At 39.1% G+C, this 17,903-nt stretch overlaps 1 protein-coding gene across 10 annotated transcripts in view; it reads right to left on the bottom strand.

The window, feature by feature from the left end:
- Usp32 (ubiquitin specific peptidase 32) overlaps positions 1–17,903 on the bottom strand; it is a 132,991-nt gene that overhangs the window by 11,235 nt on the left and 103,853 nt on the right. For all 10 annotated transcript variants that reach the window (XM_090351180.1, XM_090351185.1, XM_090351183.1 and 7 more), the window contains 12 exons: positions 17,483–17,564; positions 15,297–15,371; positions 13,454–13,592; positions 13,092–13,197; positions 11,483–11,656; positions 10,031–10,205; positions 9,482–9,633; positions 6,586–6,697; positions 5,824–6,035; positions 5,077–5,261; positions 3,425–3,511; positions 1,694–1,814 (listed from right to left, as the gene is read on the bottom strand). In XM_090351180.1, coding sequence (XP_090207306.1) covers positions 1,694–1,814; positions 3,425–3,511; positions 5,077–5,261; positions 5,824–6,035; positions 6,586–6,697; positions 9,482–9,633; positions 10,031–10,205; positions 11,483–11,656; positions 13,092–13,197; positions 13,454–13,592; positions 15,297–15,371; positions 17,483–17,564 — 1,620 coding nt within the window. The remainder of the gene's footprint in view (positions 1–1,693; positions 1,815–3,424; positions 3,512–5,076; positions 5,262–5,823; positions 6,036–6,585; positions 6,698–9,481; positions 9,634–10,030; positions 10,206–11,482; positions 11,657–13,091; positions 13,198–13,453; positions 13,593–15,296; positions 15,372–17,482; positions 17,565–17,903) is intronic.

The raw sequence follows: 17,903 nt of genomic DNA, 5'->3' as shown, positions 1-17,903 counted from the left end.
AGGATTCTAAGTGTGAGAAAATGGCTACCTTTTAAAGCCTTTTCTATTCACTATAACCCATTAGAGACAGTAGCTATTCCCCGGAATGCAGGTGAACTTATTGTGGCTATAAAATGCTGTAACTTCAAGGATGTTTAACAAATGGACAGGAAGATTTTTTTTGATATGTTATGGTCAGGGAACAACTTCTTAATGACATTTAGTTTTGTTACAAGATTAGTTTGTTATGGGTATTTTATTTTTTTATTGTTACTATAAATGTGATATACGGAGTAATATTATAGTTTCATAAGTCAGGTAAAGAGTACATTTTTTTTTCTTTTTCTTTTTGTTGGTTGTGGGGCTTGAACGCTGGGCCTGGGCACTGTCGCTGAACACTTCCGCTCAAGGCTAGTGTTCTACTACTTTGAGCCACAGTGCCACTTCCAGTTTTCTACTGGTTAACTGGAGATAAGAGTCTCATGGACTTTTGTGCCTGGGTTGACTCTGAACTGTGATCCTCATATCTGAGCCTCCTGAGTAGCTAGGATTACAGGTGTGAGCCAGGCTAAGAGTATATTTATTTTTGTTCATTCCTTTTTTTTTCCCTCTGTTTTTCCCTCCCATACCTACCTACAAATTGCACAGTTTCTTTTCAACATAGTGTCTAGTGAGAATCACTGCTGTATTTGTTCACCTTTAGTCCCTCCATGCCTGTGCCTCCCCTACCCTCCCAAAGATAGATAAATGAACAAATAAGATAAAAAGAAATAAAAAACATCGAAGAAAAACCCCCTCATTTCTATTTCCTGGAGTTCATTTTGATACATATATATATTTTTTTTTGGGGGGGGGGAAGTCCTGGGGCTTGAACTCAGGGCCTGGGCTCTGTTCTTGGTCTTTCTCAAGGCTAGAGCTCTATAACTTGAGCTACAGAACGAATTCTGGCTTTTTCTGTATATGTGGAACCAAGAAATTTAACCCAGGGCAAGCTCTCTACTGCTAGGGCACACTCCTGGTCGATAAATATTATTTTATATGATCCAATGCATCTAGGCATTGTACCTCTGCATTCCTCTCTTAAGAGACTCTCTTTTGATCTTACTCTGAGTGAATGACTAGATTTTACAGGCATTCTTGAAATAAAATATTTTTTTTGGTCCTTGGGCATGAACTTAGGGTCTGGGTGCTGTCCTTAAGTTTTGTAATCAAGGCTAGTGCTCTACTACTTAAGCTACAGCTCCTCTTCCAACTTTGTGGGAGATAATTGAAAATAAGTCTCATATTCTCTTGCCTTGATTGTCTTCAAACCTCAATCCTCAGATCTCAGCCTTCTAAGCAGCTAGAATTATGAGCATGAGTCATCGGTACCTGGTGGTAGTTTTGAATTTTAATGCCTCAATTGATTCAACTGAATCAATATGATTGATTCCAGGAATTGGAAAACAAACAAGGCCAAGCAACCACATCAATATATCAAGTGCTAGAGAATACCAATAATTGTTTTTCTGGTTGTATTAAAAAATTATGACTCAGTTGAACTGGGAAAAAATAACCACCTACATTAAAAAAATCATCATCTTATCGAATTGGCATAACAAGCATGAGGTTCCAAGTTCAACATTCAGTATCATAAAATATACAAGCAAAAAAAAAAAGCCAAAACTCTACTTCCCACTCTCCCTTCATTATGTCTGGCGGCCTGAGCACTTACTCTTTCCTGTGATGTTTGATAACGGAGATGAAGGGCTGTGGGGTCCCAGTCCACAGCAATAGAGGCATTCCCAATGTAAGCTCTGTCTTCATCACAAGCAATTTTACAGCCTCTGCAAAATCTAAAAGGGAAAAAAAAAAAAGACATAAAGAAATAAGTATGAAGAAATCTAAAACTTTCAATTACAAACATTTATCTTTTTTACTCAAGCTTGGTTTATTTATTTTATTTATTTATTCTAGCCAATCCTGGGATCTGAACTCAGGGCCTGGGTACTGTCTTTGGACACTTTTATTTGAGCCACAGTGCCACTTTTGCTTCCTTTCTGTGTATATAGTACCAAGGAATCAAACCTAGGGCTTCATGCATGCTAGGTAAGCACTCTACCACTAGGTCAAACTCCTGGCCCCTTATTTATTTTTTGCTAGTCCTGAGGCTTGAACTCAGGCCCTGGGCACTGTCCTTGGTACTCTACCACTTCAGTCAAAGCACCACTTCTGGCTTTTTCTGTGTATGTGGTACTGAGAAATCGAATCCAACATATAGAACCATTAAGCTTAGTTACAAAATAAATGATAGTCTTTTATAAATAATACAGCTCAAAAGAAATTCCTAGTTCAGTTATATAATGCTTTGAGGTAAAATAACAACCTACCTCGTTTGTAAAATGGCACGTTAAATGTATACAAAAGTTCATGGAGGGGCTGGGAGTTTGGCCTAATGGTTAAAGTGCTTGCCTAGCATGCACGAAGACATGGGTTCGATTCCTTGGTACCACATATATAGAAAAAAGCCAGAAGTGGTGCTGAGGCTCAAGTGATAGAGCTCTAGCCTTGAGAAAGTCCAAGGACAGTGCTCAGGCCCTGAGCTCAAGCCCAGAATTGGCAAAAAAAAAAAAAAAAAAGTTCATGGAATTGTAAGGGAAAGACATGATGACAGAGTTGTGGTTCCCATGTCTATCTGAGATTCAGTTTGCTGTCTATAGCACTTCTCTAAAAGTTAACTATTATCACATACTTTCCCTGCTGTCCCAGAAATGACCTGTCATTCTCCACAACTTTGCAAAGCCAAAAACAGATTTTTAGAAGGTCTACTTAGGAGACTATGTTCTACTGGCTCAGAATTGCCAATCTGATGTGTGTGTGTATAATCATATGAAATTTAGACTAGTAATAAGGTATGGTAGTATATGTCTCTAAGTCACTGTACTTGGGAGGCTGAGATTGAAAGGTTGGAAGATAACTTGGGCTTAGGGATCTGAAAAAAGTTAGGGCAACATATCGAGACTTTTTTCTTTTTGTCAGTTGAGGTACTTGAACTCTGCGCTGGGTGCTATCTCTGAGCTCTTCAGCTCAAGGCTACCACCCTTGAGCCACAGTGTCACTTCTGGTTTTCTGGTGGTTAATTGGAGATAAGAGTCTCATGAACTTTAGTGCCTGGGCTGACTTTGACCTGTGATCCTCAGATCTCAGCCTCCTGAGTAGCGAGGATTACAGGCAGGAGCCACCACGCCCAGCTGCGACTCTACTAAAATGTTGATTATATATGTGAATTTGGGGTACAGCTTGTAAAATTAGCTAATCTCATGAAGAAGAGATGAGCAAACAATTCTATGTTTACTACTACTTCAAGCTTTACATTATTCACTATTACATCTCAAACTTGGCAGTCTTATTTTTTTAAAAAGTTGCAATTTTAATAAAATTTTTCTTTTGCAGCAGGCCACTTTACCTATACCATGGGCACCAAGCACAGGAGTTTCCATCTTTCTGTACAACTCGCAGCGTGAATGGGTATTGATAGCCCATACTGTCATCACTGAAAAAGAAGAAAACAAACAAACCAAAGTCTTAAAAGCATTTCTGGTTTGCAAGCCCATCATTTTCATTTCCTCTTAAAGTGATCCTCCAGGAAAAGCCTTTGCATAGCAGTATGCTCGTGCTGACAGCGTGGTGCTGCCCATCCTAATCTATCAAGTGCAGCCCTGCAGCAGTCATAGTATGGTACAGAGGGGTACACATGCGAGACTCTCAATGTCCAGGAGTCCACTCGGTCCATGAACATTTTGCAAATAAGCAGATCATGAAATCAAATACCAATTCTTCTTTTCCACTCAAGGGTAGTATGCCTCCTCTTGTGGAGCCACACATCCACTTCTCAATTTTTCTTTTTAGGGGTGGGGAGGGATGAGTTGTGGGGCTTGAACTCAGGGCTTGAGCACTGTTCCTGAGCTTTTCTGCTCAAGGCTAGCATTCTACCACTTTGAGCCAAAGCTCCAATTCTGGTTTTCTGGTAGTTAACTGGAAATGGAGACTCTCAAGACCTTCCTGCTGGGGTTGATTTTGAAGAGTAATCCTCAGATCTCAGCCTTCCAAGTAGCTAGGAACACAGGCATGAGTCACCAAGGGCCCAGTATCCGGCGGTTAACTGGAGATTATAGTCTGGAAGATTTTTCTTCCTGGGTTGGCTTTGAACCTCTACTGTTAGATCGCAACTTCCTGAGGAGCCATGGACACCCAGTTCAGATTTTCTGTTTTCCCCTGAGATGTGGTCTTAGTAACTTTCTGTTTTCTGCGATTACATGTGAGTTAAGTCACCATATCCAGCACCCATTCTTTTTAATGGCTGAATGCTATTTGATAGATTACATTTTGTTTATCCATTCATCTGTTTATAAGACATTTGGATGGTTTTTTGCCTTTTGTTATAACTCATTAGACTCATGAGGTGGAAATCAGAGGGCTCTGGTATAATGGATTCAGCTTGTAATTCTAGCTACATGGGAGGTGGACGTGGAGGTGCGGAGTGGGGATTATGATTTGAGGTCAGTCTGGGCAAAATATAAGTTTGAAGACTCCATCTTAAACAATGGCTAGGTGAAGTGGTATATATACCAGTAGTATATACAAAGGAAGCACAATGGCTAGGCATAAAGGCAATGCCTGTCATCTCTAGTGGAAAGAGAAACACAAATAGGATGATTGGAACCTGGACCTGCTAAGCTATAAAGTGATATTTGATCTTGAAAATAACCAATATTAAAAGTCTCTACATGAGACCTTCTGGTCTCCTATTTTGAATTACACAAGGCTAAAATAACACAAGTTTCCATTCATGGTTTCGATTTCTGCAATAATAAGGCAGGGATATTAGCAGGAAGGATTTAGGCAAAGAGAATGAAAGAACATTGGGTCATGTAGGTGACAAAAGGAAATTGTATGGTCTTTCCTCAAAAACATCAAATCAAATGGTTCAATTATATACTCTGAGCAAGTACTGCTCAGAGTAATTAATTTGACATAGGATAGCTACTATAGATAAATCATATGTATTATTCTTCTAGAGTTTGGAAAGCACAAGCCGAAAATAAGCCTTGAACTTACCAATCCTGAGCATGATTACTGGCTTCCTGAGGTGGGAGTGGGCTGGCTAACCGAGATACTTGAATCCAAACCGCATCATATAAGTCTTTCTTCCGAGTATTCATAGTACAGGGAACAATCAGTGGCATTCCAAAGAGACTGGGGCGGTTTTTCTGAGATGACAGGAAATATAGTTCTGTCCTCATCTGTATGTACAAATAAGAGAAGAGAGAACTTAAAGGATAGGCCTTGGATTCTCCCAACGCTGCCAATGACATGCACTAACCATTCATTTTCAAATTAGTTATTATCATAGCCTCTTTACATATAGACTTCATCTTCATTAATCTGAAAAGACTTGGTTAAATGGAGCCATGAAAAGGTTTAGGTATTGCCAGTTTCAAATCTAAATTTCAGTAACTGAAATATTTGTCAAAGAAAATTCTCGTATCCCTCCAAAAAATACATATGACAGCAACAAAACCTTCTCCAAAGACATTTACATTTATACGACAGAGAAAGATATATATATATATATATATATATATATGCCTAGACGCACATGAACATACAAGAGACAACACATTTCAAAAGAAAGTAGTATTCAGATACATTAGCTATCCTGCTGCCTCTTAATACATAAGGAATGTCATTTCATATACTGACTGTCACATATGCTACAAAAATGTGTTAAAATGTATTAATATAGTTATATTTAATAATTGACAATGACAAGATAAACAATAAGTTGTCTAAAATATAACTAACCATTTTCCGGTGGACTGCAATAATGTATCCTGTAGCAGGGATGTCAGGAAGATAGGGCAAATGACCATTCACCATTCCGTTTGTGAAACTCTTCTCAGTTCCACATGGCACAACAGTATTTGGCATTCCATTGGGGATGAATATTGGTCGAGACAGGTCCCCGTTGGTAGTTAGGCTGAACATCCCATTTGTAGATGGGGAAGAGGAGAAATCTATAAATTCAAAGATATGCATAGCACTTAAGCTTTGGTACCTATATTTTCATTCTTGTCTGTGTGTGTGTGTGTATGTGTGTGTGTGTGTGTGTGTGTTTGTGTGTGTGTGTGTATCACTTAAGCCACAGCTCTACTTTGTGTGTGTGTGTTTGTGATTAATCAGAGCTAAGAGTCTCACTGACTTTCCTGCCCAGGCTGGCTTCACACCACAATCCTCACATAGGCATGAGCCATTGGAGTCTGGCTTTTCTCAAGCATAATAGAAAAAAAGATGCTAAGTGTTGGACCCATTTTTTTTTGTTGTTGTTGTTGCCACTCCTGGGGCTTGTACTCAGGGCCTGGCCTCTTCCCTTTAGCCTCTCTATGCTCATAGCTAGCATTCTGCCACTTGAGTGCCATTTCTGGCCTTTTCTCCTTATTGCTTAGTAGGAATCAAATGCAGGGATTTATGCATGTTAGGCAAGCAATCTATTACTGAGCCACATTCCTAACCCTAGACCGATATTTAAAGTTGAGATAATGAGAAAGAGCTCTCATTCTAGCTTACCTGTTTGAACTGGACTAGAATCTGAAACTGGAGATGGAGGAAGTGGAATTTCAAATGCACACAAAAATCCACTCACTGAGAGGCGAACTTTTTGGTTGTCCTGAGGTAAATTCTACAAACAAAAAGAAGATAAAAAAGGATGTATTTTAAGAAAATATATTACAAACTTTGATCAGCAAAACAACTGGGAATGGTTGAGTAATAGTTCTCATCTAAGTAAAAGATAAACAGTGGGTAAAATATACATTACTGTCAAGAAAACAATTATATGTCAGGTGCCTATGGCTCATCTCTGTAATCCTAATTTCTCAGGAGGCTGAGATTTGAGTATCACAGTTTGGAACTAATCCAAGCCAGAAAGTTCATGAGATTCTCATCTCTAATTAACCACCAGAAAGCCAGAAGTGGCTCCATGGTTCAAAGTGGTAGAAGCATTAACCTTGAGTGAAAAAGCTGAGAGATAGTGCCCAGGCCCTGAGTTCAAGCCCCACAACAAAAAAAAAATACCCAAACCAAAACTAAAACAACAACAACAAAAAAACCAATTATAGGACCGGTAGTTTGGCCTAGTGGTAGAGTGCTTGCTTAGCATGCACGAAGACCTGGGTTCAATTCCTCGCTACCACATATATAGAAAAAAGCCAGAAGTGATGCTGAGGCTCAAGTGGTAGAGCTCTAGCCTTGAGAAAGTCCAAGGACAGTGCTCAGGCCCTGAGCTCAAGCCCAGGACTGGCAAAAAAAAAATTATACTTTTCTGTTTGAAGAGAGTATAATACGCGTGACTGACGTGTATTTTGTTCAATTCATAGCACTGATGGCAAATTTGAGGTCAGTGTTGACAACAAAATGAGATCTCATATAAAAACAACAAAATACCCAAAGGTGGGCAGTTTCTCAAGTGGTATACAGAAAGATTTGATTTCAGTCAATCTTAGCACTGCAAGGTAAGACATACATTATCCCATGGTATCTTTATAGGATTAGTTCCAAGGCCCTCCATAGAAATCAATCTGTAGACACAGGTCTCTTAAATAAAACAGAGTAATATTTGTATATAACGTTGGTATACCATCCAATACATTTCACATAATCTTTTTTTTTTTTTTTTTGGCCAGTCCTGGGCTTGAGCTTAGGTCCTGAGCACTGTCCTTGGGTTCTCTCAAGGCTAGAGTTTTACCATTTGAATCCCAGTGCCACTTCCAGCTTTTTCTCCCAGCCCCATTTTTTACTAAATTTTTGTTATATTTTTATAAATAATCAAAAGATGATTTACGAGGCTGGGAGTTTGGCCTAGTGGTAGAGTGCTTGCCAAGCATGCACGAAGATCCGGGTTTGATTCCTTGGTATCACATACATAGAGAAGTGGTGCTGAGGCTCAAATGGTAGAGCTCTCTAGCTTTGAGAAATTCCAAGGACAGTGCTCAGGCCCTGAGCTCAAGTCCAGGACTGGAAAAAAAAAATCAGTAAAAAGTGATTATATCTGGGCACCAGTGGCTTATTCCTGTAATCCTAGTGAGGACTGAGATTTGAGGATCATGGTTCAAAGCCACCCTATGCAGGAAAGTCTATGAGACTCTTATCCCAACCACTCAGAAAAAGCCAGAAGTGGCGCACTGTGTCTCAAGTGGAAGAGAGCTAGCTTCAAATACGAAGAGGTGGCTCAGGAACAGAGTTCAAGCCCTAGGACTGGCAAAACAATAAAATAAAAAAAGTTGTATTGTTTAAGGAATAATGACAAGGGAAAAGGTCTATACATGTTCAGTTTACAAGAAATATTTTTTGAATATTTCCATTTGTGTTCAGTTAATTTTGATTAATGCAGAATCCTCCAAGATGCAGGTTTGTTTGTATAGTCAAATGTACATATTCAAAAATACATTTAGAATAAGCTAGACAAATTCCAATTATAGTTGCTGGGGAAAATAAGAAGTACATTAATCTATATAGACAGCCTTAAAAATACCATTTTAAGGGGCTGGGAGATCCGGGTTCGATTCCTTGGTATCACATACATAGAGAAGTGGTGCTGTGGCTCAAGTGGTAGAGTTCTAAACTTGAGAAAGCCCATGGACAGTGCTCAGGCCCTGAGCTCAAGGCCCAGGACTGGCCAAAAAAAAACCCTTTTAAAAAATAGAATTTTCAATAAAAATAAAGAAAAAGGGGCTGGGAGGATGGCTTTGTGTTAGTGTGTTTGCCTGGCATGCATGAAGTTTTGGGTTTGATTCCTCAGTACCACAGAAGCAGAAAAAGCCCTTAGTGGCACAGGGGTTCAAGTGGTAGAGCCCTAGCTAGCTTTGAACACAGAGAAGCTCAGGGGTAGAGCCTCAGCCCTGAGTTCAAGCCTCAGGACCAGCAAAAAATAAAAATAAAATAAAATGTCACTATCAGTTGGATACTGATGGCTCACACTTGCAATTCTAGGTATTCAAGAAGCTGAGATATGAGGATGGGTTTGACACCAGCCTGTGCAAGAAAGTCCATATGACAATCACCAAAAAACAAAAACAATAACACACAAAAAATAACCATATGTAAAGCTATGGCTCAAGTATAGAGTATTAGCCTTGAGAAAAAGTTTAGAGATAGCATCCAGGCCCATAATTCAGGCACAAACAAGCATGGCTTGAATGATAAAGAGTGCCTGCCTACCACCACAGGCAAAGCTAAAATACCACCAAAACCCATTATCAGCAAAAATGAATTAAAAGCCCACTGTCATTGTTATTCTTTTATTTGGGTGGATAATCCTTTTAAGTTTTTGGGTTGATAGATGATACATTTTTTGTTTTTTTGTTATGGTTTAACGTTTAACTCAACAATTAACTGATAATAAAGTAAGAAAACTCATCTTTGGAGGACAGACTTCAAGATTTCATAGAAAGAACAGTTACCATACCTTGATGTTAGAACCATGTACTTCTGCAAGAAGGATCTGTTCTGATTTAAGCCCACAGAGATCACTCAGCTGTTTTTTCAAACCTGTATACTTTTCATCCATATTCAGTCTTAGTCCATATCGTATGGGGGTAGTACCATCTAATTTAATTACTAACAAAAAGAAAAGATTTTTTATTAGTAAAATGCAGGTTTATAGTGAAAGTCCATTAACTAGAAACAGATATATCTAACTTGCAAACAGCAAATATATCAGGATAAAACTGTACTTTATGTGTAAATTAAAACACAACTTAGAGATAATAATGAATGTTCATTTAGCTGATTTAGAAGAGCTTCTGGCATGTCTGGAACTAAAGAGTCATCAATGAGTAAAAAATGGGTCCATGTTCCAAATTTTTTAAGTCTTAAATCATTCCTGAATATAAGCGCTAAATTTTAACAGGCTGACTGCTGATATTTATGTAAACAAAACTATAATTGCAAATTATGGCTGCTTGAAAAAGAGAGAAAATAAGAGTCAGTAAGTTTTCAGAATTTTGAGACCCACCTGTTATTTCTAAGTGCATATAACTGTCCATTGGTAGTGGTAAAGACAAAAAATTGAAAGGGTCAAATCGGACACTTATATGTCCACATGTCTTGCACCTGACTTGGGATCTTAGCTGCCCATGGAACAAATCCACAACAATTGATCTATTTCTCCTCAGATGGTTGTCCCAGGCCTGGTAAGAAAAATAGATCCGAAATTTTTATTTCAAAACTTCAAAGGATAAACCATTTCTATTCAAACCCCAAAACATTACCTAAATGAACTATTTTTAAAAATCAGTAATATAATCCTTAATCTTCACTTAAAATATAAAAATTTATAGTCTACAAAGTGTGTGTGTGTGTGTGTGTGTGTGTGCAGGTCCTAGGGCTTAAACTGAGGTTCTGGGAGCTGTCCCTGAGCTTTTATGTATAAGGCTAGTGCTCTACTGTTGAGCCACAACTCTAGTTCCAGCTTTTTGGTGGTTAATTGGAGACTTTTGGGTGGTTAATTGGAGATAAGCATCTCATGGACTTTTCTGCTCAGGCTGTCTTTGAAATGTGATCCTCAGATCTCAGCCTCCTGAGGTGCTAGGATTACAGGAATGAGCCACTGATCCAACTCTTGTGCCTACAAAGGTCTCTCTCTCTGGCTCTCTCAGGGCTTAGTGCTTGCTAGACAGGTATTCTACCACTGAAGCCACTCTGTCAGCCTAACACAATTCTAAGTATACTGTCTACTGAAAGAACAGAGAAAACCAGTTATTGAATAGAATGTGTTTCTGAGTAGTCTACATGTCTGAAGTGCTGCTCAGTGATGAGTGCTTTCCTAGACACATAAAGTCCTGGGTTTCATCCCTAAAAGCACTGAGAATAAATGATAAATTCAAATGGAAATTTTGAATTTTTAATTAGTTCTTAATATGATAATAATGATGAGCATTAGAGATCTTTGTCCATTTAAAAGCAGGTAGCATATGCCTACTGATTTCTGTTTAGCTTACTTTAACATTTGCAGTAGCCCATTAAATTCTCCTGAAAAATCATTCCTTCATCTTTTCCCATAGTTTTATTTTTTTTTATTTTTTTATTTTTTATTTTTGCCAGTCCTGGGCTTGAGCTCAGGGCCTGAGCACTGTCCTTGGACTTTCTCAAGGCTAGAACTCAAGGCTAGACTTGAGCCTCAGCACCACTTCCAGCTTTTTCTATATATGTGGTACCAAGGAATCGAACCCGGGTCTTTGTGAATGCTAGGCAAGCACTTTAACCACTAGGCCAAGTTCCTGGCCCTTTTTCCCATAGTTTTATAATGTGAAATAGAAACATTGTTCTGTTATGACTGTATAAAAATTAGACACAGAAATGTAAATTTTCTGGCTTTCATAGTAAACTTCTAATCATAGAATGGCTTAGTTTACACATACATTTTCTCACATATATTGCTTACACCAGAAATTCAAAACTGACAAACCTCCGCAGCTACTTCCCAGTCTGGTCGGCCATCACTGTCCTTCAGTTCCACGTATGGCTTCTCATGTACTCGGTTAAGATCCTCATGAAGACCATCCAAGAGAAAAGCCAGGAGTTCCTGGGAGTCTTGTTGCTGGAATCCATTAAACCTGGGAGCATATTTTGCTATGGTCCACTATAAATATGAGAAGTGACCGTTATTATTTCTTACCTCTGAAAATTTGGAATAAGCATACTCTGTAATTCTATCAGAGACAAATATATAATCATTTAATCTTTATATTCTTAATATCAAATACCCTAAAACAATGTAATTTTTGGCCAATACTATAAGCAATTTAGAAACAAACAGAGTCTCATAGACTTCTGCCTGGGCTGATTTTGAACCTCAATCCTCCAGGTTTTGTTGTTGTTGTTTGTCAGTGGTGGGATTTGAACTCTGGGTCTGGATGCTGTCTCTGAGCTCTTCAGCTCAAGGCTAACACCCTACCCCTTGAGCCATAGTGCCACTTCTGATTTTCTGGTGGTTAACTGGAGATAAGAGTTTCACAGACTTCTTAGTGCCCGGGCTGGCTTTGAACCTCGATCCTCAGATCTCAGGTTCCTGAATAGCTAGGATTACAGGTATGAGCCACACCGCCTGGCTCAATCCTCCAGATTTTAGCCTAGTGTGAGACACCAGCACCTGGCATAGTATGCCTAATTTCTAAATAATAATAAGTATAATAAGTATTAAAATCTGTTACTTATAATAATATAAAACTTGTATATTTAGTTACTGTTTTTATTCTGCCTTTTTTTTTTGGGGGGCCAGTCCTGGGGCCTGATCGCTGGGCCGGGCACTTTCCTTGAATACTTTTTGCTGAAAGCTAGTGTGCTGCCATTTGAGCCACAGCACAACTTTTGGCTTTTTCGGAGTATGTAATTCTGAGGAATCAAACCTAGGGCTTTGTGCATGCTAGGTGAGCATTCTACTACTAGGTTATGATCCTGACCCCTGCTACTTTTTTATTCTACAAATATAACTAATTGTCTTAGTAATGCGGAAAATGCATAGGTGTAAGGAGACTTCAAGGTTCATTTTGAAGTTAGAAAATTCGTAACAGTGAAGGATTACCAGAAAAAGCTTATTCTTCCAACAACCAATGCATTTGGACTGCTCCTTGTCTTTTCTTTCTACTACTCTTCTTTTTCTGTGAGAACTGGAATAAATAATATAAAAACCAAAATAGAAGGGCTGGGGATTGGGCCTAGTGGTAGAGTGTTTGTTAAGCATGCACAAAGACCCAGGTTCAATTCCTCGGTACCACATACATAGAAAAAAGCAAGAAGTGGTGCTGAGGCTCAAGTGGTAGAGCTCTAGCCTGGAGAAAGTCCAAGGACAGTGCTCAGGCCCTGAGCTCAAGCCCAGGACTGGCAAACAAAACCAAACCAAAATAGAAGTATTTAGCAAATATCTAAGTAAGTTAGAAAACTGGACATCTGCTTTATATGTAGTGAAAGAGCCTAACTCACTAATTAAAGTAAAAGCTAAACTTAGAAAACTATAGTAAAAAAAATGAATACTTAAACAACTGTTTTAGGAATACTTCTTATTTTAACCTGCTTACCCGAAGCTTTAATGGGGCAACATTCTTCTGAGTTCCACTCCAAAGTTCCTGTACTAAATCACCGTAGCATTTGGCCATATGACCCTTCATACCAATGGGATTTGTCCTAGAAGTTTAAAAGAAAAATTTATTGCCAAAGAATCTCATAAATCATAATCATGTGGGCACAGAAATGCTCAGACTATCACATTTAAAGTTAACTTTTTTTTTTTTTAAAACAAGGGAAGTATACCAAATCTTTATTTCATACTGAAAGGATAATAAGAGTTTTCTTTCCCAGGGTAAAGAAAGAATAGATTAAGATGATACTGGACTCAGGTAAAAGTCATAAGCTAATTTACCAGTGACTCAAAAAAGGTTACCTGTTGAGTTCATAAAGATGTCTCCCTGAGATAAAATATTGTGTCAGTGGCTGTGTGTTACTAACACATTGAATGCTTGAATTCATGAAGCATGTGTTTCCCAGGTTACTCAGACCTGTGGCTCCCTTTTCTGTGGGAACTGAAAAAAAAGTAATATGAGAACCAAAGCCTAGATGTAGCAATATGCTACAAGTTACTTGTACACACACACATATACACAGTCACACACAATTTTTTTTGAGAGCGGGTCTGACTAAATAGCCCAAGATGGCTTAGAATAACTATTTTGGATTATAAATGAGCATGGGATGGTTACCAGTAGCTCACACCTATAATCCTAGCTACTCAGGAGACTGAGATCTAAAGATCATAGTTCAAAGTCAACCTGGGCAGGAAAATCCATGAGACTTTTATCTCCAATTAACCACCAGAAAATCAGAAGTAGCACTGTGGCTCAATGTGATAGAGTGCTAACTTTGAGGGAAAAAGCTCAGGGATAGTGTCCAGGTCCTGAGTTCAAGCCCTATAACAAAAATGCTTATGACTACCAAAGACAGTCCTTGAAAATATTTCTCTTAACTTAGCACTGTTTAGCTGATAGGTATGGTGGTGCAATCTGTATTCCCAGCACCAAGGCTGAGTCAGAAGGACCTCAAGTCCAAGTCTAGTCTGGGCTATAAAATGGTATCCTATTTCAACAACAATAAAAACAAACTAGCTGGGCACTAGTGGCTCAAGCCTGTAATCCTAGCTATTCAGATACTGAGATCTCCACAGTTTAAAACCAGCTCAGAATGGAAAGACGGAAAAATTGTATTAAGTGATATAAGCTAGACTCAAGGGAACATAGGCTCAATGGTTTCCCTCATTTGTCATAATCAGTAGAAACCTTGGACTCTCTCCTAGCAGAGATTTACAATAGCTCAAAACCTAGATACATAAGGCTATATAAGATGAGGCTAAATGAAAGGACCTCCAGGATATGGAAACAAGAGCCATATAATGTGTGATTGTTGTTCTTAATGTACTATGTTATTTCTCATTTCTTTTATTGTCCCTTGGTTACTCTCATTCTGTTACAATATCTTACCTTATTAACTGGTATATTGTATATATGTTTATTTGTTTATTTGAAATAGGATAGGGAAGGGGGAAAAACAAGATGAGGGGAGTGGGCGGGGGAGGGAAATGGAAACAAAAACACGAGAAGGGGTATCAGTGTTTGTAAAGTAATGCACCTTCTATCTGGCGAATATAATGTAACCCTTCTATTAATTATAATTTTTAAAAAGTATTAAAAAATAAATAAAGCCTGCTCAGGTAGGCCGTGAGACTCATTTCCAATTAACCAGCAACAAGCGATCAGTATAGCTGTGGTGCAAGTGACAGAGAGATAACCTTGAACACAAAAGCACAGGGACAACATCTAGACCTTGAGTTCAAGCACAGGAAGGACTGACAGACAAAAAATAAGTAAACTCAATATATCTCTGTGCACTGATAGGACTCGTACTCCCACATGCAATCCTGGCTACTCAGGAAACCGAAACCCCAAAACCAGCACTATTCCCCCCTCCTCCCCAAAGCAAACAAAACACCATCACCAACAAATGGCTGGACTGGGAATGTGGCTTAATGGTAGAGTGCTTGCCTAGCATGCATGAGGCCCTGGGTTCTATTCCTTAGTACCCATATAAACAGAAAAAGCCGCAAGTGGCACTATGGCTCAAGTAGAAGAGTGCTAAACCTTGAGCAAAAACAAGCTCAGGGACAGTGCCTGGGCCCTGAGTTCAAGTCACAGGACTGGCAAAAACAAACTAACAGGAATAGAGTAGAAACTTACCTTTGTGTCTATCTATTTTACTACTGTTCGCTATAAAGGACATCTCCTCAGGCCAACTCATATCTTTGTTTCGAACTGGAAAAACAGATAAGAAGGTGTTAATTGCTCATCCCTACAATTTGTACCTACTTAATTGTTTCTTTTTCTTTTTGTCCATCTTGAGGCTTGAACTCTGGGATAGTCCTCTACCATGTCAAGCCACAGTGCCCCTCAGGTTTTCTGGTGTTTAATTGGAGATGAGTCTCATGGACTTTGGTGCCCGGGCTGAAGCGTGATCCTCAGAGCTCAGCCTTCTGAGTAGCTAGGATTACAGGTATGAGTCACTGGCACCTGCCTTTTTTTCTTCTTCTTTTTGGTACATATTTTAAAATACTGTCATTGTATAGAGTGTTACAGTTACATAACTCAGGTAATGAGTAGATTTCTTTTTGGACAATGTCATTTCTTCCCTTGCTTTCTCTCACTTTTTCCCTCCCGTCCCCACCCACAAGTTGTACAATTCCTTTTCAACAGGGCCTTTTCAGCAGAGCACCACTGCCGCATTTGTTCACTGTTTGTCCCTCCATTTCCGTGCTCCCCGTACCCTCCTAAAGACGGACAAATGAACAAGACAAAAGATAATAAAGGCAAAGGAAAACCCTTATTTTTATTTCTATTTTGATATTTTAAAATATTTTAGTGTAATGTATAAAGGGGTTACAGTTATTTGCACCAGATAGTAGGTACATTACCCCTTTTTCAGACATTGATACCCCTTTTTCATTTCAGTATTTTTTATATAGTCACATAGGCAATGTCTTTGTGTTTTTCCCCAAAGAATATCTTTCTTTGGTCTCACTGTGTGTGAATGTCTAGAGTCCTATATGATTTATCATAGTCTAGTATATTTTAGATCTAGCTTCCACCTGAGCTTTGTCTCTCTGAGCTTGGCTTTCTTTTAAAAGTTATTTTAAATCAGAAACTTAAAAAGAAAAATCAAGTAAATTTTAGTAACTGGCTTGGAAACCATTGCTACCCTCCCTTTCTTCCTCCCTTCCTCCTTCTTTCTCTCCTTCCCTCCCTCCCTCCCTCCCTCCCTCCCTCCCTCATTTTGTCACGAGGTTTGGACTCAGGGCTTGGGACCTATCCCTGAGCTCTTCAGCTAAAGGATAGTGCTCTACCATGTTGAGCCATAGTGCCCTACTGTTTTCTGGTGGTTATTGGAGATAAGAGCCTCTCAGACTGACCAGGCGCAGCGGCTCACGCCTGTAGTCCCTAGCTACTCAGGAGGCTGAGATATAAGGATCTTGGTCCAAAGCCAGCCCAAGCACTAAAGACCTTGAGACTCTTATCTCCAATTAACTGCTAGGAAACCTGAAGTGGCATTGTGGCTCCAGGGGCAGGGTGGTAGCCTTGAGCTGAAGAGCTCAGGTACAGCACCCAGGCCCAGAGTTCAAGCCCCATGATTGACAAAAGGGTCTCATAGACTTTAGTGCCTGTGCTGGCTTTGAACTGCAATCCTCAGATCTCAGCCTCCTGAGTAGCTAGGATTACAGGCTTAAGCCACTGGCACCCAGCTCATACTTATCTTTTAAACCAAGAAAAACACCATGGCAGAATTACAGAACAAGGGCCAGGAGCGTGGCCTAGTGGTAGTGCTTGCCAAGCATACATGAAGACCCAGGTATGATTCTTCAGTACCACATACATAGAAAAAGCCAGAAGTGATGCTGTGGTTCAGGTGGTAGAGCTCTAGCCTTGAGAAAGCCAAAGGACAGTGCTCAAGCTCCAGGACTGGCAAAAACAAAACAACAACAAAAACAAAACAAAACCCAAAACAAAAATAAAGAATTGCAGAACAACTGAATGGGTATGCTCCATTAGAAAGAACTTAAGTAGAGCTTGGCACTGGTAGCTCATGCCTATAATCCTAGCTACTCAGGAGGCTGAGATCAAAGGATCATGATTCAAAGCCAGCCCAGACAGCAAAGTTGTAAGAGTCTTATCTTCAATTAACCATTAGAAAGAAGAAGTGAAGCTATGGCTCAAAGTGGTTGAGTACTAGCCTAGAGCAAAAGAGCCCAGGCCCTGACTTCAAGCCCCATAACGGAAGGAAAAAAAAAAAAGTAATAGTTGCCTTAGAAAAAATGATAAATTGGAATATTAGTAATTGCTTCAAATCTAATAGGCATATTTTCATTTTGTACCTTCAATTACTAAGTGCTGTTCATCTTGGATTTTCAAATATTCCAATCTATGATCTTCATCATCCAGAAGTGTAAGATAATTCTGTGTAAGAAGGAATGCTCGGGTTAGTTTGGTTAGAACACTTTTAAACAGATTTAGAAAGCAAATTAAGACCAGAGGCTCATGCCTATAATCCTAGATATTCAGAAGTTGAGATTTGAAGATCAAGGTTCAAAGTCAGTCCAAAAAGCTAAAGCCCATGAGACTCTCATCTCCCAATTAACCACAAAAAGCTAGCAGTGAAGCTGTGGCTCAAGTGGTAGAGTGCTAACCTTGAGAAAGCTCAAGGACAGTGCCCAGTCCCTTAGTTCAAGGCCCAGAACTGGCAAAAAAAAATATTTGCACTTATATTTATATAATTGATGTCATAGATGCTTAGTA

This window comes from Megascapheus bottae, chromosome 17, assembly GCF_031878675.1.
Source record: "Megascapheus bottae isolate mThoBot1 chromosome 17, mThoBot2.hap1, whole genome shotgun sequence".
NCBI lineage: Eukaryota > Metazoa > Chordata > Mammalia > Rodentia > Geomyidae > Megascapheus > Megascapheus bottae.
Note: the sequence above shows the minus strand (reverse complement) of the source record. Positions and strands in the feature narration are given on the sequence as shown.